The 12284-nt window shown below is 43.3% G+C and overlaps 1 protein-coding gene across 5 annotated transcripts in view; it reads right to left on the bottom strand.

Moving 5' to 3' along the window:
- Window positions 1-12284, bottom strand: part of LOC112223850 (double C2-like domain-containing protein alpha) — a 71249-nt gene that overhangs the window by 33588 nt on the left and 25377 nt on the right. For all 5 annotated transcript variants that reach the window (XM_024387126.2, XM_024387128.2, XM_024387129.2 and 2 more), the window contains 4 exons: window positions 7009-7364; window positions 6420-6499; window positions 3532-3606; window positions 3143-3252 (listed from right to left, as the gene is read on the bottom strand). In XM_024387126.2, the coding sequence (XP_024242894.1) occupies window positions 3143-3252; window positions 3532-3606; window positions 6420-6499; window positions 7009-7364 (621 nt within the window). The remainder of the gene's footprint in view (window positions 1-3142; window positions 3253-3531; window positions 3607-6419; window positions 6500-7008; window positions 7365-12284) is intronic.

The raw sequence follows: 12284 nt of genomic DNA, 5'->3' as shown, positions 1-12284 counted from the left end.
TAATGTCCATGCATCAATATATCTCATTCATCTCTATACAATGCCTTCAGAAAGTATTCACACCCCTTGACTTTTTCCACATTTTGCTTTGTAAAATGTATTAATTTGTGATTTTTTTTGTCACTGGTATACACACAATACCCCATAATGTCAAAGTGGAATTATGTTTTTCAAAATACATTTCAGTCTTCTGTGATGTATATAAATACTATTATATAGCCTGTAGGAATGGTACCACATGAGGAAGGAGGATGTCTTCCCTGAGATTGCCTACATTGACAACAAGCTCAGTCCGATGATGCTGTGACACATCGCCCCAGACCATGACGGACCCTCCACCTCCAAATCGATCCCGCTCCAGAGTACAGGCCTCGGTGTAACGCTCATTCCTTCGATGATAAACGCGAATCCGACCATAACCTCTGGTGAGACAAAACCGTGACTCGTCAGAGAAGAGCACTTTTTGCCAGTCCTGTCTGGTCCAGCGACTGTGGGTTTGTGCCCATAGGTGATGTTGTTGCCGGTGATGTCTGGTAAGGACCTGCCTTACAACAGGCCTACAAGTCCTTAGTCCATTCTCTGTCAGCCAATTGCGGACAGTCTGAGTACTGATGGAAGGATTGTGCGTTCCTGGTGTAACTCGGGCAGTTGTTGTTGCCATCCTGTACCTGTCCAACAGGTGTGATGTTTGGATGTACCGATCCTGTGCAGGTGTTGTTACACGTGGTCTACCACTGCGAGGACGATCAGCTGTCTGTCCTGTCTCCCTGTAGCACTGTCTTAGGTGTCTCACAGTAGAGACATTGCAATTTATTGCCCTGGCCACATCTGCAGTCCTCATGCCTCCTTGCAGCATGCCTAAGGCACGTTCATGCAGATGAGCAGGGACCCGGGGCATCTTTCTTTTGGTGTTTTTCAGAGTCAGTAGAAAGGCCTCTAGTGTCCTAAGTTTTCGTAACTGTGACCTTAATTGCCTACCGTCTGTAAGCTGTTAGTGTCTTAACGACAGTTCCACAGGTATATGTTCATTAATTGTTTATGGTTCATTAAACAAGCATGGGAAACAGTGTTTAAACCCTTTGCAATGAAGATCTATGAAGTTATTTGGATTTTTACACATTATCTTTGAAAGACACGGTTCTGAAAAAGGGACGTTTCTTTTTTTGCTGAGTTTATATATATATATGATTTATTAAAGTGCCAAAATGGCACCCTATTCCCTACATAGGGCACTATTTTTCGATGCAGACATTTTCTCTCATGCTGGTGACAATCTAATTTCCCGCAGGAGATTGATAGTCTATTCTATACAACTGTGTCTCCCACGTGCGGCTTGAAGTCACCCAGACGAACAATCTGAGGCTTTCGTCACTTCTGGGGGAGGGGTCAATGAACTTAAATACCCCCTGGTGATGACTCCGACCTCAATCTGTCACTGCAGCTGAAGAGAGAGAGGGAAGGCGGAAGGGAGTGAGGGAGAGAGGGAGATAGGGAGGGAGGAGCAGGGAAGGGAGGGAGGGCGAGAGATGGAGGGGACAGAGATAGAGAAAGAGAGAGAGAGGGAGTGAGTGATAGTGAAGGGATGCGGTGAGGGAGAGGGAGGGAGGGGAGGGGAAGAGAGGAGGGGAAGACAGAAAAGGGGTTGACAAAACATGCAGATGAGAGTTATACAGACACTGAGAAATGAAAAAGAAAGTGTGTTTGTGTGTGTGTTTGTTTGTTTGTCTGTCTGTCTGTCTGTCTGTCTGTCTGTCTGTCTGTCTGTCTGTCTGTCTGTCTGTCTGTCTGTCTGTCTGTCTGTCTGTCTGTCTGTCTGTCTGTCTGTCTGTCTGTGTGAGTGAGTGAGAGAGAGAGCAAAAAGGACAGAAATAGAAAGGGAGCCCAGAGTACAGCGGTGAACGTAAGGCGGTACGTCCAGTACGATGTCCCAGCAAAATAAATAGTGGGGGTACACCGTAACAGTAAAAGCCTATCACAATAGGTCAAGAAAACTGTAGCCTATTAAAGCATTATTTATCGTTACAGCCTGTTTTGGAAAAAGGAAAACATGACAATATATTGTCTTTGTCAATACATTGCATTCAGTGGGAAAATGTAGGTGTTTTTTTCAATGGGAAAAGATGACTGTCATATGGTAGACGTTATTGTTAATGCATTACATTCAATGAGAAAAGATGAGTGTCACAGGGTTGACAGACAGACAGACAGACAGACAGACAGACAGACAGACAGACAGACAGACAGACAGTTGACAGACAGACAGACAGACAGACAGACAGACAGACAGACAGACAGACAGACAGACAGACAGACAGACAGACAGACAGACAGACAGACAGACAGACAGACAGACAGACAGACAGACAGACAGACAGACAGACAGACAGACGACAAACTGACAGTTTCAAGTATTTTTACATTTTTAATTTAATCTTTATTTAACTAGGCAAGTCAGTTAAGAACTAATTCTTATTTACAATGACGGCCTACACCGGCCAAACCCGGACGACGCTGGGTCAATTGTGTGCCGCCCTATGGGACTCCCAATCAAGGTCGGTTGTGATACAGTCTGGATTCGAACCAGGGTGTCTGTAATAACGCATCTAGCACTTGAGATGCAGTGCCTTAGATCCTTAGATCACTGCCCCACTCGGGAATCAATCTAAAATAATGTGACAATATTCTTTTCAGAATTAGTTCTAACAAGTCACTTAGTTTCTACATCCAATAGAGGTCAAAAATGCTCTTAGGCCAATTGCATTAAAATGTCATATTCCAGGTCATGACCGTCCTCCAGCAGCATCAGATGTCTCTTTCCAATCACCACTGGAAACATGTTGTGAGTGGATGAATGTGCATAGGTAGTATAGCAAAGGAGCCCTTTGAAGTGATGGTTTGACAATCAGATGAAAACATCACGACTGGCTGTGTTTATGCCACAATATTAGGTAAAACACTTTCTAAGTGAAATGACACATCTTTACGACTAGGTCCACAGAGATCCTATTGAATGAATAGGGAAAGGGGATACGAGAAGAGATCAACATCCGACGAGCTTCTCCTTCACGTCTCTATGGATTAAAATGACAATTTTTGGACAACTTAAATCTACTTTTCAACCCTGCCCAAGTATAACACTTACCTGAGTGTCTTTCTGTACATGTCCTCCTCTGTGATGCCCAGGTAGGTGAGTCTTTCATTCCACACAGGGTTCAGGGTGTTGTGCACGATCTTGGTCTTCAGTTTGTTCGCCTGGGAGTGTTGAAGATCACAACAAAGCAGGGTTAAAACAGTAACCGCAACCCATACCCATTTACATTGGCCCTAATGGGCAAAGTGCCAACCTATTTGGGAAACATTTCATGGTACAGGATAACCGTGTCAATAATAAATAACCAGTGGCAAGGGATTTCCCTACTCCAACAACGATTATGTGTAAAAACTCTTAATAAGTGCAAAATAAATGTGACGTTTGATGATAAGGCTATATCAACATACTGTATGTAATGTGTGCTAATAACAACAGTGGACCTTGCAGGCTCCTGGGAGCAGGTGCAGCTTGACGTAAGGATCGGCCAGGCCATTGAAATCCATCGGCTTCAGACCCTTGGAGGTAGAGGGGGATGGGGAAAGAAAAAAAGAGGATAGAGAGAGGGAGAAAGAGGGGGGATAGAGCATGTGGTGGGGAGGAGAGAGAGAATATCAATGTCACACCCTGACCATAGTTTGCTTTGTATGTTCTATGTTTTGTTTGGACAGGGTGTGATCTGAGTGGGCATTCTATGTTGGATGTCTTGTTTCTGTGTTTGGGCCGATGTTAGTCATTGTCTCTGATTGGGAACCATATTTAGGTAGCCTGTTTGGTGTTGGGTTTTGTGGGTGATTGTTCCTGTCTTTGTGTTTGTTACACCAGATAGGGCTGTTTTCGTTTTTTTTCTCACAGTTCTTGTTTTGTATATTGTTCATTTATCATCTTCATTAAGGATGTATCACAATAACCACACTGCGCTTTGGTCCGCCTCTCCTTCAACAGAAGAAAGCCGTGACAATCAAGTCCAACTGACAACATCGATTGTGCACAGTCGAAGCCCTACACGGGTGGGCATATGAACAATTCATTATGAAACCTCACCAAAAATCTATTTTACTATAGTAGAGGATAATAATGGTAGAGGGGGAGGGGACAGGGTAGTACAGGATTACATGTAACGGGGATTGCGTAATCCGAATGCAAATGTCAAGTAACTATAATCAGCGCAAATACAAAAAAAATCTGATTACAGTTACATTCTTAAAAACAGCTGACTACATTTGGGATTCCTTAGTATCAAGAGGGAAAATTGATAAAACTTTGTCAGCGTTGCTGTCATTTAGAGCACCCTCAAGATTCTAACATGCTCTCAAATATCATAGTGTTCTGCTGATTGCCCATCAACGGTGGATGGCTTCTTTTGTATTCAAACTGGTTGAATGAATAGGGAAGACTTCCAAAACATTTTACACCTGGCCTTCTGGTCAATCAGACTGCTTTGTAGCAGTCCACTTTCTCTCTCTCTCTCTCTCTCTCTCTCTCTCTCTCTCTCTCTCTCTCTCTCTCTCTCTCTCTCTCTCTCTCTCTCTCTCTCTCTCTCTCTCTCTCTCTCTCTCTCTCTCTCTCTCTCTCTCTCTCTCTCTCTCTCTCTCTCTCTCTCTCTCTCTCTCTCTCTCTCTCTCTCTCTCTCTCTCTCTCTCTCTCTCTCTCTCATGTGCTCCATTGCGGGATCATTTTTGTTGTGATTGTTTTTCTTGCGATTTATTTATTGCGCAATGTCTTGAAAGCAACAACTGTTGTTACTGTAAAAGAGAAGAGGGTCCCAACTTTCTTTTGGTCAGAATGTTATTTATCAACTCTTAATATTGACCAAAGGGTACTCACGTCAGCCATTCAAGTTGAGTGAGTACATAGGCCTATTCATTACATTTACTGATATCAATTACACGGCTAACTATTAGTAGCCTAAATATTAGGCTGGCGTTTCCCAAACTATGTCCCGGTGACCCCAAAGGTTTTTTTTGTCCCCAACTCTTCACAGCTGAAACAAATAATAAACGCATCATCAAGCTTTGATTATTTTAATCAGCTATGTAGTGCTGGGGCAAAAACTAAATGTGCACCGCTTCGGGGTCTTCAGGACCAAGTTTGGGGAAAGCTGGGCAAGGCTATATTATCTAACTAACCACTTCCTCAGGTGCTGAATTAGCCCCCAAATGAATTAACCTATGGAATATTAGTGTCCAAAGAGATGTAGACACTAATCTAGTGAAAAAAAGAAAAGAAAAGTCTGGAACCCTGTTTCGATAATAAAATTGTAGCACCAATTGCCTAATATTGTCAAACCCAACATTCATGACAATCGCTGTTTAAAGTTTCAAATAAAAATACCCGGAATCATGCATTCCTGCTTGGACATGTTAGATTAAAGGCCCGGTGCATTCAAAAACTTGATTTACCTGTGTTTATATATATTTCCACGCTATGAGGTTGGAATAATACTGTGAAATTTTGAAAAGGATTACAATGTGCTTTTAGTGAACAAGCGCTTTGAAATGTTGGAGTTTTGGCTGGCCATCACCAGGCGGTAAATTAGTGAATTATAGGACGTCATGCTCTCACACAAGTCCCCAATTTGGAAATAGTCATATTATTAAATTAAATAATGCTACATTAGGTACAAACTTTTAAAACATTTTCAAATATGTCGGGGTGATAGAAGTGAACGTAATCCAAAAGTATTCAGATTACGTTAGTCATTTTGAGTAATCCAAAGGATTATATTACTGATTACTTCATTGTCGTGTAACTGTTATCAGTAACAGACTACATTTTTCAAGTAATCTGCCCAACACGGGGAGAGAGAGGAGTGGGCTGGTGTGTTGTGTTTTGAAACAAGAGGTGAGTTGGGGGGTAGAAAGGGAGCTCCATGCTGAGGGTAGAAAATAGGGTGGCAGGCAGTGGTGTAAAGTAAAGTAAAAAATACTTTAAAGTACTACTCACTCACTAAACAGTGAGTCCACCAATGTGCCCCTGGCTATCCGTAAATTTAAAAAAACAAGAAAATGATGCCATCTGGTTTGCTTTATATAAGGAATTAGATATGATTATGCTTTTACGTTTGATACTTAAGTATATTTGAGCAATTACATTTACTTTTGATACTTACAGTAAGTATATTTAAAACCAAATACTTTTAGACTTTTACTCAAGTAGTATTTTACTGGGTGACTTTCAATTTACTTGAGTCATTTTCTATTAAGGTATCTTTACTTTTACTCAAGTATGACAATTGGGTACTTTTTCCACCACTAGTGGCAGGTGGAGGATAGAGAGAGATGCTTGGAGAGAACAGTTTCTCTGAGACTGGGGGTTTGAGTGTAGCTACCTTGGCTTTGATTACGGTGCAGTGTAAGGAGCTGGTGGCTCGCTCATACAGCAGGTCAAACTCCAATGTCCCCAAGGCGGCTGAAAGACAGTAACAGAAATACGACTTTAATGTATGATTCCCTTATCCCACAAATCTATGTTATGGTTCTGGTCTCCACCGCATTACTTCACTTCATTACTCAACCACGTTACTTCATTTGTTTTACACCCTGATACTTTATCCTTGTTACTCTGTTACGCCACCATGTTACTCACTCCGTGTTACTCTACTCTGTCACTTCACTCTGTTACTCCACTCTGTTACTCCACTCTGTAATTTCGCCCTGTTAACTCCATCATGTTACTCCACCCCGTTGTTCCACTCTGTTTCTTTACCCTATTACTTCCCTCTGTTATTCCCCTCTGTTACGTCACCCTGTTAGTCCACCCCATTACTCCACTCAATTACTCTACCCTCTTACTCCACTGTGTTTCTACACCCACTTACTCCACCCTGTGCGACCCACTTACTCGACCCTGGGTATGTACTGCATTACTCTACCCTGTTGCTCCACTCTGATACTCCACTCCATAACCCTTCCACTCACTGCTGTCATCGCTGTCACAGCTGTCAATCTCGATTGATGTGTCCATGCTACCCATGGCCGACAACGTGCCCCCTCCGCCGTCTCCCGTTGCCCCCGCCAACAGTGGGGACAACAGGCCACCGCCGCCCCCTCCTCCTCCCCCTACTGCCCCTCCTCCGCTGCTGGGGCTGAGCGTGGAGGGAAACCCAGATGGATTGGCTGGATTCAACTCAGAGACGGAGGAAGTGGGCGAGAGGCGGGGAAAGTAGGCAGAGATCTGTCGTATGGGGCGGATTGGCCCGGGACAGACGTCAATGGCCATGTGTTCCTGGATGGAGATGGTCAGGCGCTTGTTTCCCTTTCGCACAGTCATAGGGCTGGAGGGAGAAAGAAACAGTTGTTATAGTCAGGGAATAGACACAAATCATGATATTGACCTTGAGGATATATTCAGTTGTGGTACTTAGTCTTTGATGACATCTGATCCTTTTTTCCATCTAACCACTTTGTGTTTTCCAACTCAGTCCAGGGGTTGTACGCATCAAGCGATTCAGTGTAAGTTTCCACATTTTGTTGTGTTACAAAGTGGGATTAAAATGGATTTAATTGTAATTTTTTGTCAACGATCTACACAAAATACTAACAACATTAACATTTGTAAAAAAATATATGAAAAATAAAACACATACAGTATATATTCATTAGATAAGTATTCATGTTAGATACGCATTCATGAGTCAATACACTTTTGGCAGTGATTACAGCAGTGAGTCTTAGCGATTTCTACACCTGGATTGCGCAACATTTGCTCATTATTCTTTTCAAAATTCTTCAAGCTCTGCCAAATTTGGTTGTTGATCAATGCTAGACAACCATTTTCAGGTCTTGCCATAGATTTCAAGCAGATTTAGGTCAAAACTGTAACTTGGTCACTCAGGAACAATCACTGTCTTCTTGGTAAGCAACTCCAGTGTTGATTTGGCCTTGTGTTTCAGGTTATTGTCCTGCTGAAAGGTGAACTAATCTTCCAGTGTCTGGTGGAAAGCAGACAGAACCAGATTTTCCTCTAGGATTTTGCCCGTGCTCAAATCCATTCCGTTTCTTTTTTATCCTGAAAAACGATTACAAGCATACCCATAACATGATGCAGCCACCACTATGCTTGAAAATATGGAGAGTGGTACTCAGTAATGTGTTGCATTGGATTTGCTCCAAATATAACACTTTTTCTATTCAGGACAAAATGTTTATTGTTTTGCAAAACAATGTGTAGTATTACTTTAGTGCCTTGTTACAAACAGGATGCATGTTGTGGAATAATTGTGATTTGTACAGGCTTCCTTCTTTTCACTCAGTCAATTAGGTTAGTAGTGTGGAGTAACTACAAAGTTGTGGATCCATCCTCAGTTTTTTACTATCACAGGCATTAAACTCTAACTGTTTTCACCATTGGCCTCACAGCAAAATCCCTGGGCGGTTTCCTTCCTCTCCGGCAACTGAGTTAGGAAGGATGCCTGTATCTTTGCAGTGACTGGGTGTATTGATACACCATCCAAAGTGTATTTAATAAGAACATACGCACATCCAGGTACTTTCCGCAGGAGCTGGAGTTGTAGGCAAACTCATGGAAAACACTGCTGCTCATGCTCCCAGGTGAAATTTATTAACAACGTTTCGACCCTTAGGTCTTCATCAGGCATCCAAATCCCAGGTGGGGGTGGAAGGTCCTATATACTACGTATAGGGGCAGTACTCAGTGGCATCACTTCCTGAAACAGGAGGTAAATTCTTAAAAATATATATTTTCACAATATTAACATTCAATGTATCAAAATATATGATCATACACAGGGAATGTGATCAATATTTACAGTAATATACATACAATATTCAATTTGGATATAAAAAACAACAACTATTTAGACATATTGAAACTCTAGAAACAGTTTCAAGTCAAACTCCTCATTAAGGCCAAGAGGAGACAGTGTGTTCAGCCTGTAGATCCAGAAAGATTCCCTTTGAAGAAGTTTCCTCTCAATGTCCCCTCCTCTGTGTGACATCTGGACCATTTCTATTCCAATGTATCACAGAGAGCTAATAGGATGTCCAGCTTGTACAAAATGAGAAGTAACTGGATTTGGTCTTTAGGTAAGTGTCACACCCTGATCTGTTTCACCTGTCTTTGTGATTGTCTCCACCCCTCCAGGTGTCGCCCATCTTCCCCATTATCCACTGTGTTTTTAGACCTGTGTTCTCTGCTAGTCTGTTGCCAGTTCATCGTGTTTGTTTAAGCCAACCAGAGTTTTGTGTCTCAGCTCCTGCTTTTTCCAGTTACTCTTTTCTCAACCTCCTGCTTTTGACCCTGTCCTGACTCTGAGCCCGCCTGCCTGACCACTCTGCCTGCCCCTGAGCCTGCCTGCCCCTGAGCCTGCCTGCCGACCTGTACCGTTGCCCACCTCTGGATTACCGACCTCTGCCTGATGCCGAGTCTGCCTGCCGCCAAGTACTGTTGCCCCACCTCTGGTTTACTGACCCCTGTCTGCCTTGACCTGTCTATTGCCTGCCCCTGTTGGGATATTAAACTATTGTTTATTCGATGTGGTCTGCATCTGGGAATTCCAAAAGTTCTTCCTGGGCGCCTGTATAGATCACAAATGTCATCCAAATATCTCTGAATTAGGAGAATATTGGGGAGAAAAGGGTTAAGGTCTGAATTCAGCACCACCTGTTTTTCAAACATTCCTAGATATAGGAGAGCATAATTAGGAGCCATAGTGCTCCCCATCGCTGTCCCTTTTGCCTGGAGGAAAAAGTCTCCTCTGAAGAGAAAATAGTTGGGGGTTAGTGCCAGTTCAGCCAAGTCCACAGTACAATTGGTGCTGGTCAGAGCATTAGGGGGACGTTCATTGAGGTAGAACTTGAGGGCCTCTAGGCCGCCCTGATGGGGGATGTTAGTATATAGACTGGTAACATCAAAAGTACACAATAGAATTTTCAGGTATATGGTCCACAGATTTCCAAAAATGTATAAAATCAATAGTCTCTAGTATACGTGGGGAGGGAGATCGCCCAGAGTTTCACAAAATGGTCTACAAAGGTAGAGATATTATCTGTCAGAGATCCATTACTACTCACAGTGGGCCTGCCTGGTATAGGTGGTGTCATGCTCTTGTGAATTTTGGGTAGAGAGTATTAATACAGGTGTGGTTGGGCAGTCAACTTTCATAAACTCATTTGGTCTTTGTAATTTCCCCTCCATTCATACATTTTTTCAGAGACTTGAATTGATTAGTTTGGTCCTTTATTTTTCAGTTCCATAAGAGATTCTTTCTCTGCTTTGGACATATTGTGGAATACCTTATTTTTTTTCTTAGCCAGGAGATTATGTACATCTTTCTTATCTAGGCGGCAATATGTTTCGAGGGTTGTCTTTTAGGTGGTAAAAATGTGCTTTTCCTCTTAAAATATGTATTTTCCCTTGTCATGTCCTCAGGGCGAGAGTCAGGTTCATTGTCATTCAGGTTATCCATGGGAAAAACATTAGCACTATTTCCTGTCTGGTTACTAATATAGTTCAATAGATTAACATTGGCAAGTGCATAGGGAATTTAGCCAATCTCAAACTGAGGAAACTTTTGAAAGTCTATAACTGTATCCTTGGCCTGAGATGTTGGGGAAATGATCCCTTACGTAGGGCAGATGAACATGTATCAGATACGGTAATAAACCTGTCCAACAGGTGTGTCTTTTGCTCCATGTGTGGTGTGGGGATTTCGGGTGTTACCGTCTTCGTACGTAGTCCTCTCCTGCATTTCTTGCGGGGACGCAGGGTTGTCGGTGGTCGTGATGATGGCCTATACGATGACGTCGTCCATCGGGATTCCCCCAAAAAGAAGAAGTTCCGGCTCTGGATTGGTCACTGGAGTCAGATGTGAGGGAGTTGGTTGATCGCCACATTAATGGCCCTCTAGGATCATGGCTGGGCTGGCATATACCCTTCCAGCTTGCTTGTGGGGGAGTGCCAATCCAGCACTCCAGTCTCCGGCCATCCCTCCAAAAATATACCTTCTACTCCTTGTAGTCCGCAGTATCACGCTCAAACTTTGTCCGCTTGTTTGTCTTTTTGAAGGTTTAACACAGTTGAAAAGCCTTCAACCAAAAGTCAAAGAAAAATCAGAACATGTCCCATCATGCTTTACCCAATACTCACCATTGGGAAAGGCATTTAAGGACAGTATCAGGAAGCACTGGTACATTATTGATATTGACCCTCAATTGAAACCTATTTTTAAATATCACCCACATACAGTGGGGAGAACAAGTATTTGATACTGGTTTGCACACACTTTTTGGCCCACTCCTCCATACAGACCTTCTCCAGATCCTTCAGGTTTCGGGGCTGTCGCTGGGCATTACGGACTTTCAGCTCCCTCCAAAGATTTTCTATTGGGTTCAGGTCTGGAGACTGGCTAGGCCACTCCAGGACCTTGAGATGATTCTTACGGAGCCACTCCTTAGTTGCCCTGGCTGTGTGTTTTGGGTCGTTGTCATGCTGGAAGACCCAGCCACGACCAATCTTCAATGCTCTTACTGAGGGAAGGAGGTTGTTGGTCAAGATCTCGCGATACATGGCCCCATCCATCCTCCCCTCAATACGGTGCAGTCGTCCTGTCCCCTTTGCAGAAAAGCATCCCCAAAGAATGTTTCCACCTCCATGCTTCACGGTTGGGATGGTGTTCTTGGGGTTGTACTCATCCTTCTTCTTCCTCCAAACACGGCGAGTGGAGTTTAGACCAAAAAGCTCTATTTTTGTCTAATCAGACCACATGACCTTCTCCCATTCCTCCTCTGGATCATCCAGATGGTCATTGGCAAACTTCAGACGGGCCTGTACATGCGCTGGCTTGAGCAGGGGGACCTTGCGTGCGCTGCAGGATTTTAATCCATGATGGCATAGTGTGTTACTAATGGTTTTCTTTGAGACTGTGGTCCCAGCTCTCTTCAGGTCATTGACCAGGTCCTACCGTGTAGTTCTGGGCTGATCTCTCACCTTCCTCATGGTCATTGATGCCCCACGAGGTGAGATCTTGCATGGAGCCCCAGACCGAGGGTGATTGACCGTCATCTTGAACTTCTTCCATTTTCTAATAATTGTGTCAACAGTTGTTGCCTTCTCACCAAGCTGCTTGCCTATTGTCCTATAGCCCATCCCAGCCTTGTGCAGGTCTACAATTTTATCCCTGATGTCCTTACACAGCCCCCTGGTCTTGGCCATTGTGGAGAGGTTGGAGTCTGTT

This window comes from Oncorhynchus tshawytscha, linkage group LG24 (assembly GCF_018296145.1).
Source record: "Oncorhynchus tshawytscha isolate Ot180627B linkage group LG24, Otsh_v2.0, whole genome shotgun sequence".
Lineage (NCBI taxonomy): Eukaryota > Metazoa > Chordata > Actinopteri > Salmoniformes > Salmonidae > Oncorhynchus > Oncorhynchus tshawytscha.
The sequence above is the reverse complement of the archived record's forward strand: the minus strand, read 5'-3'. Positions and strand labels throughout refer to the sequence as shown.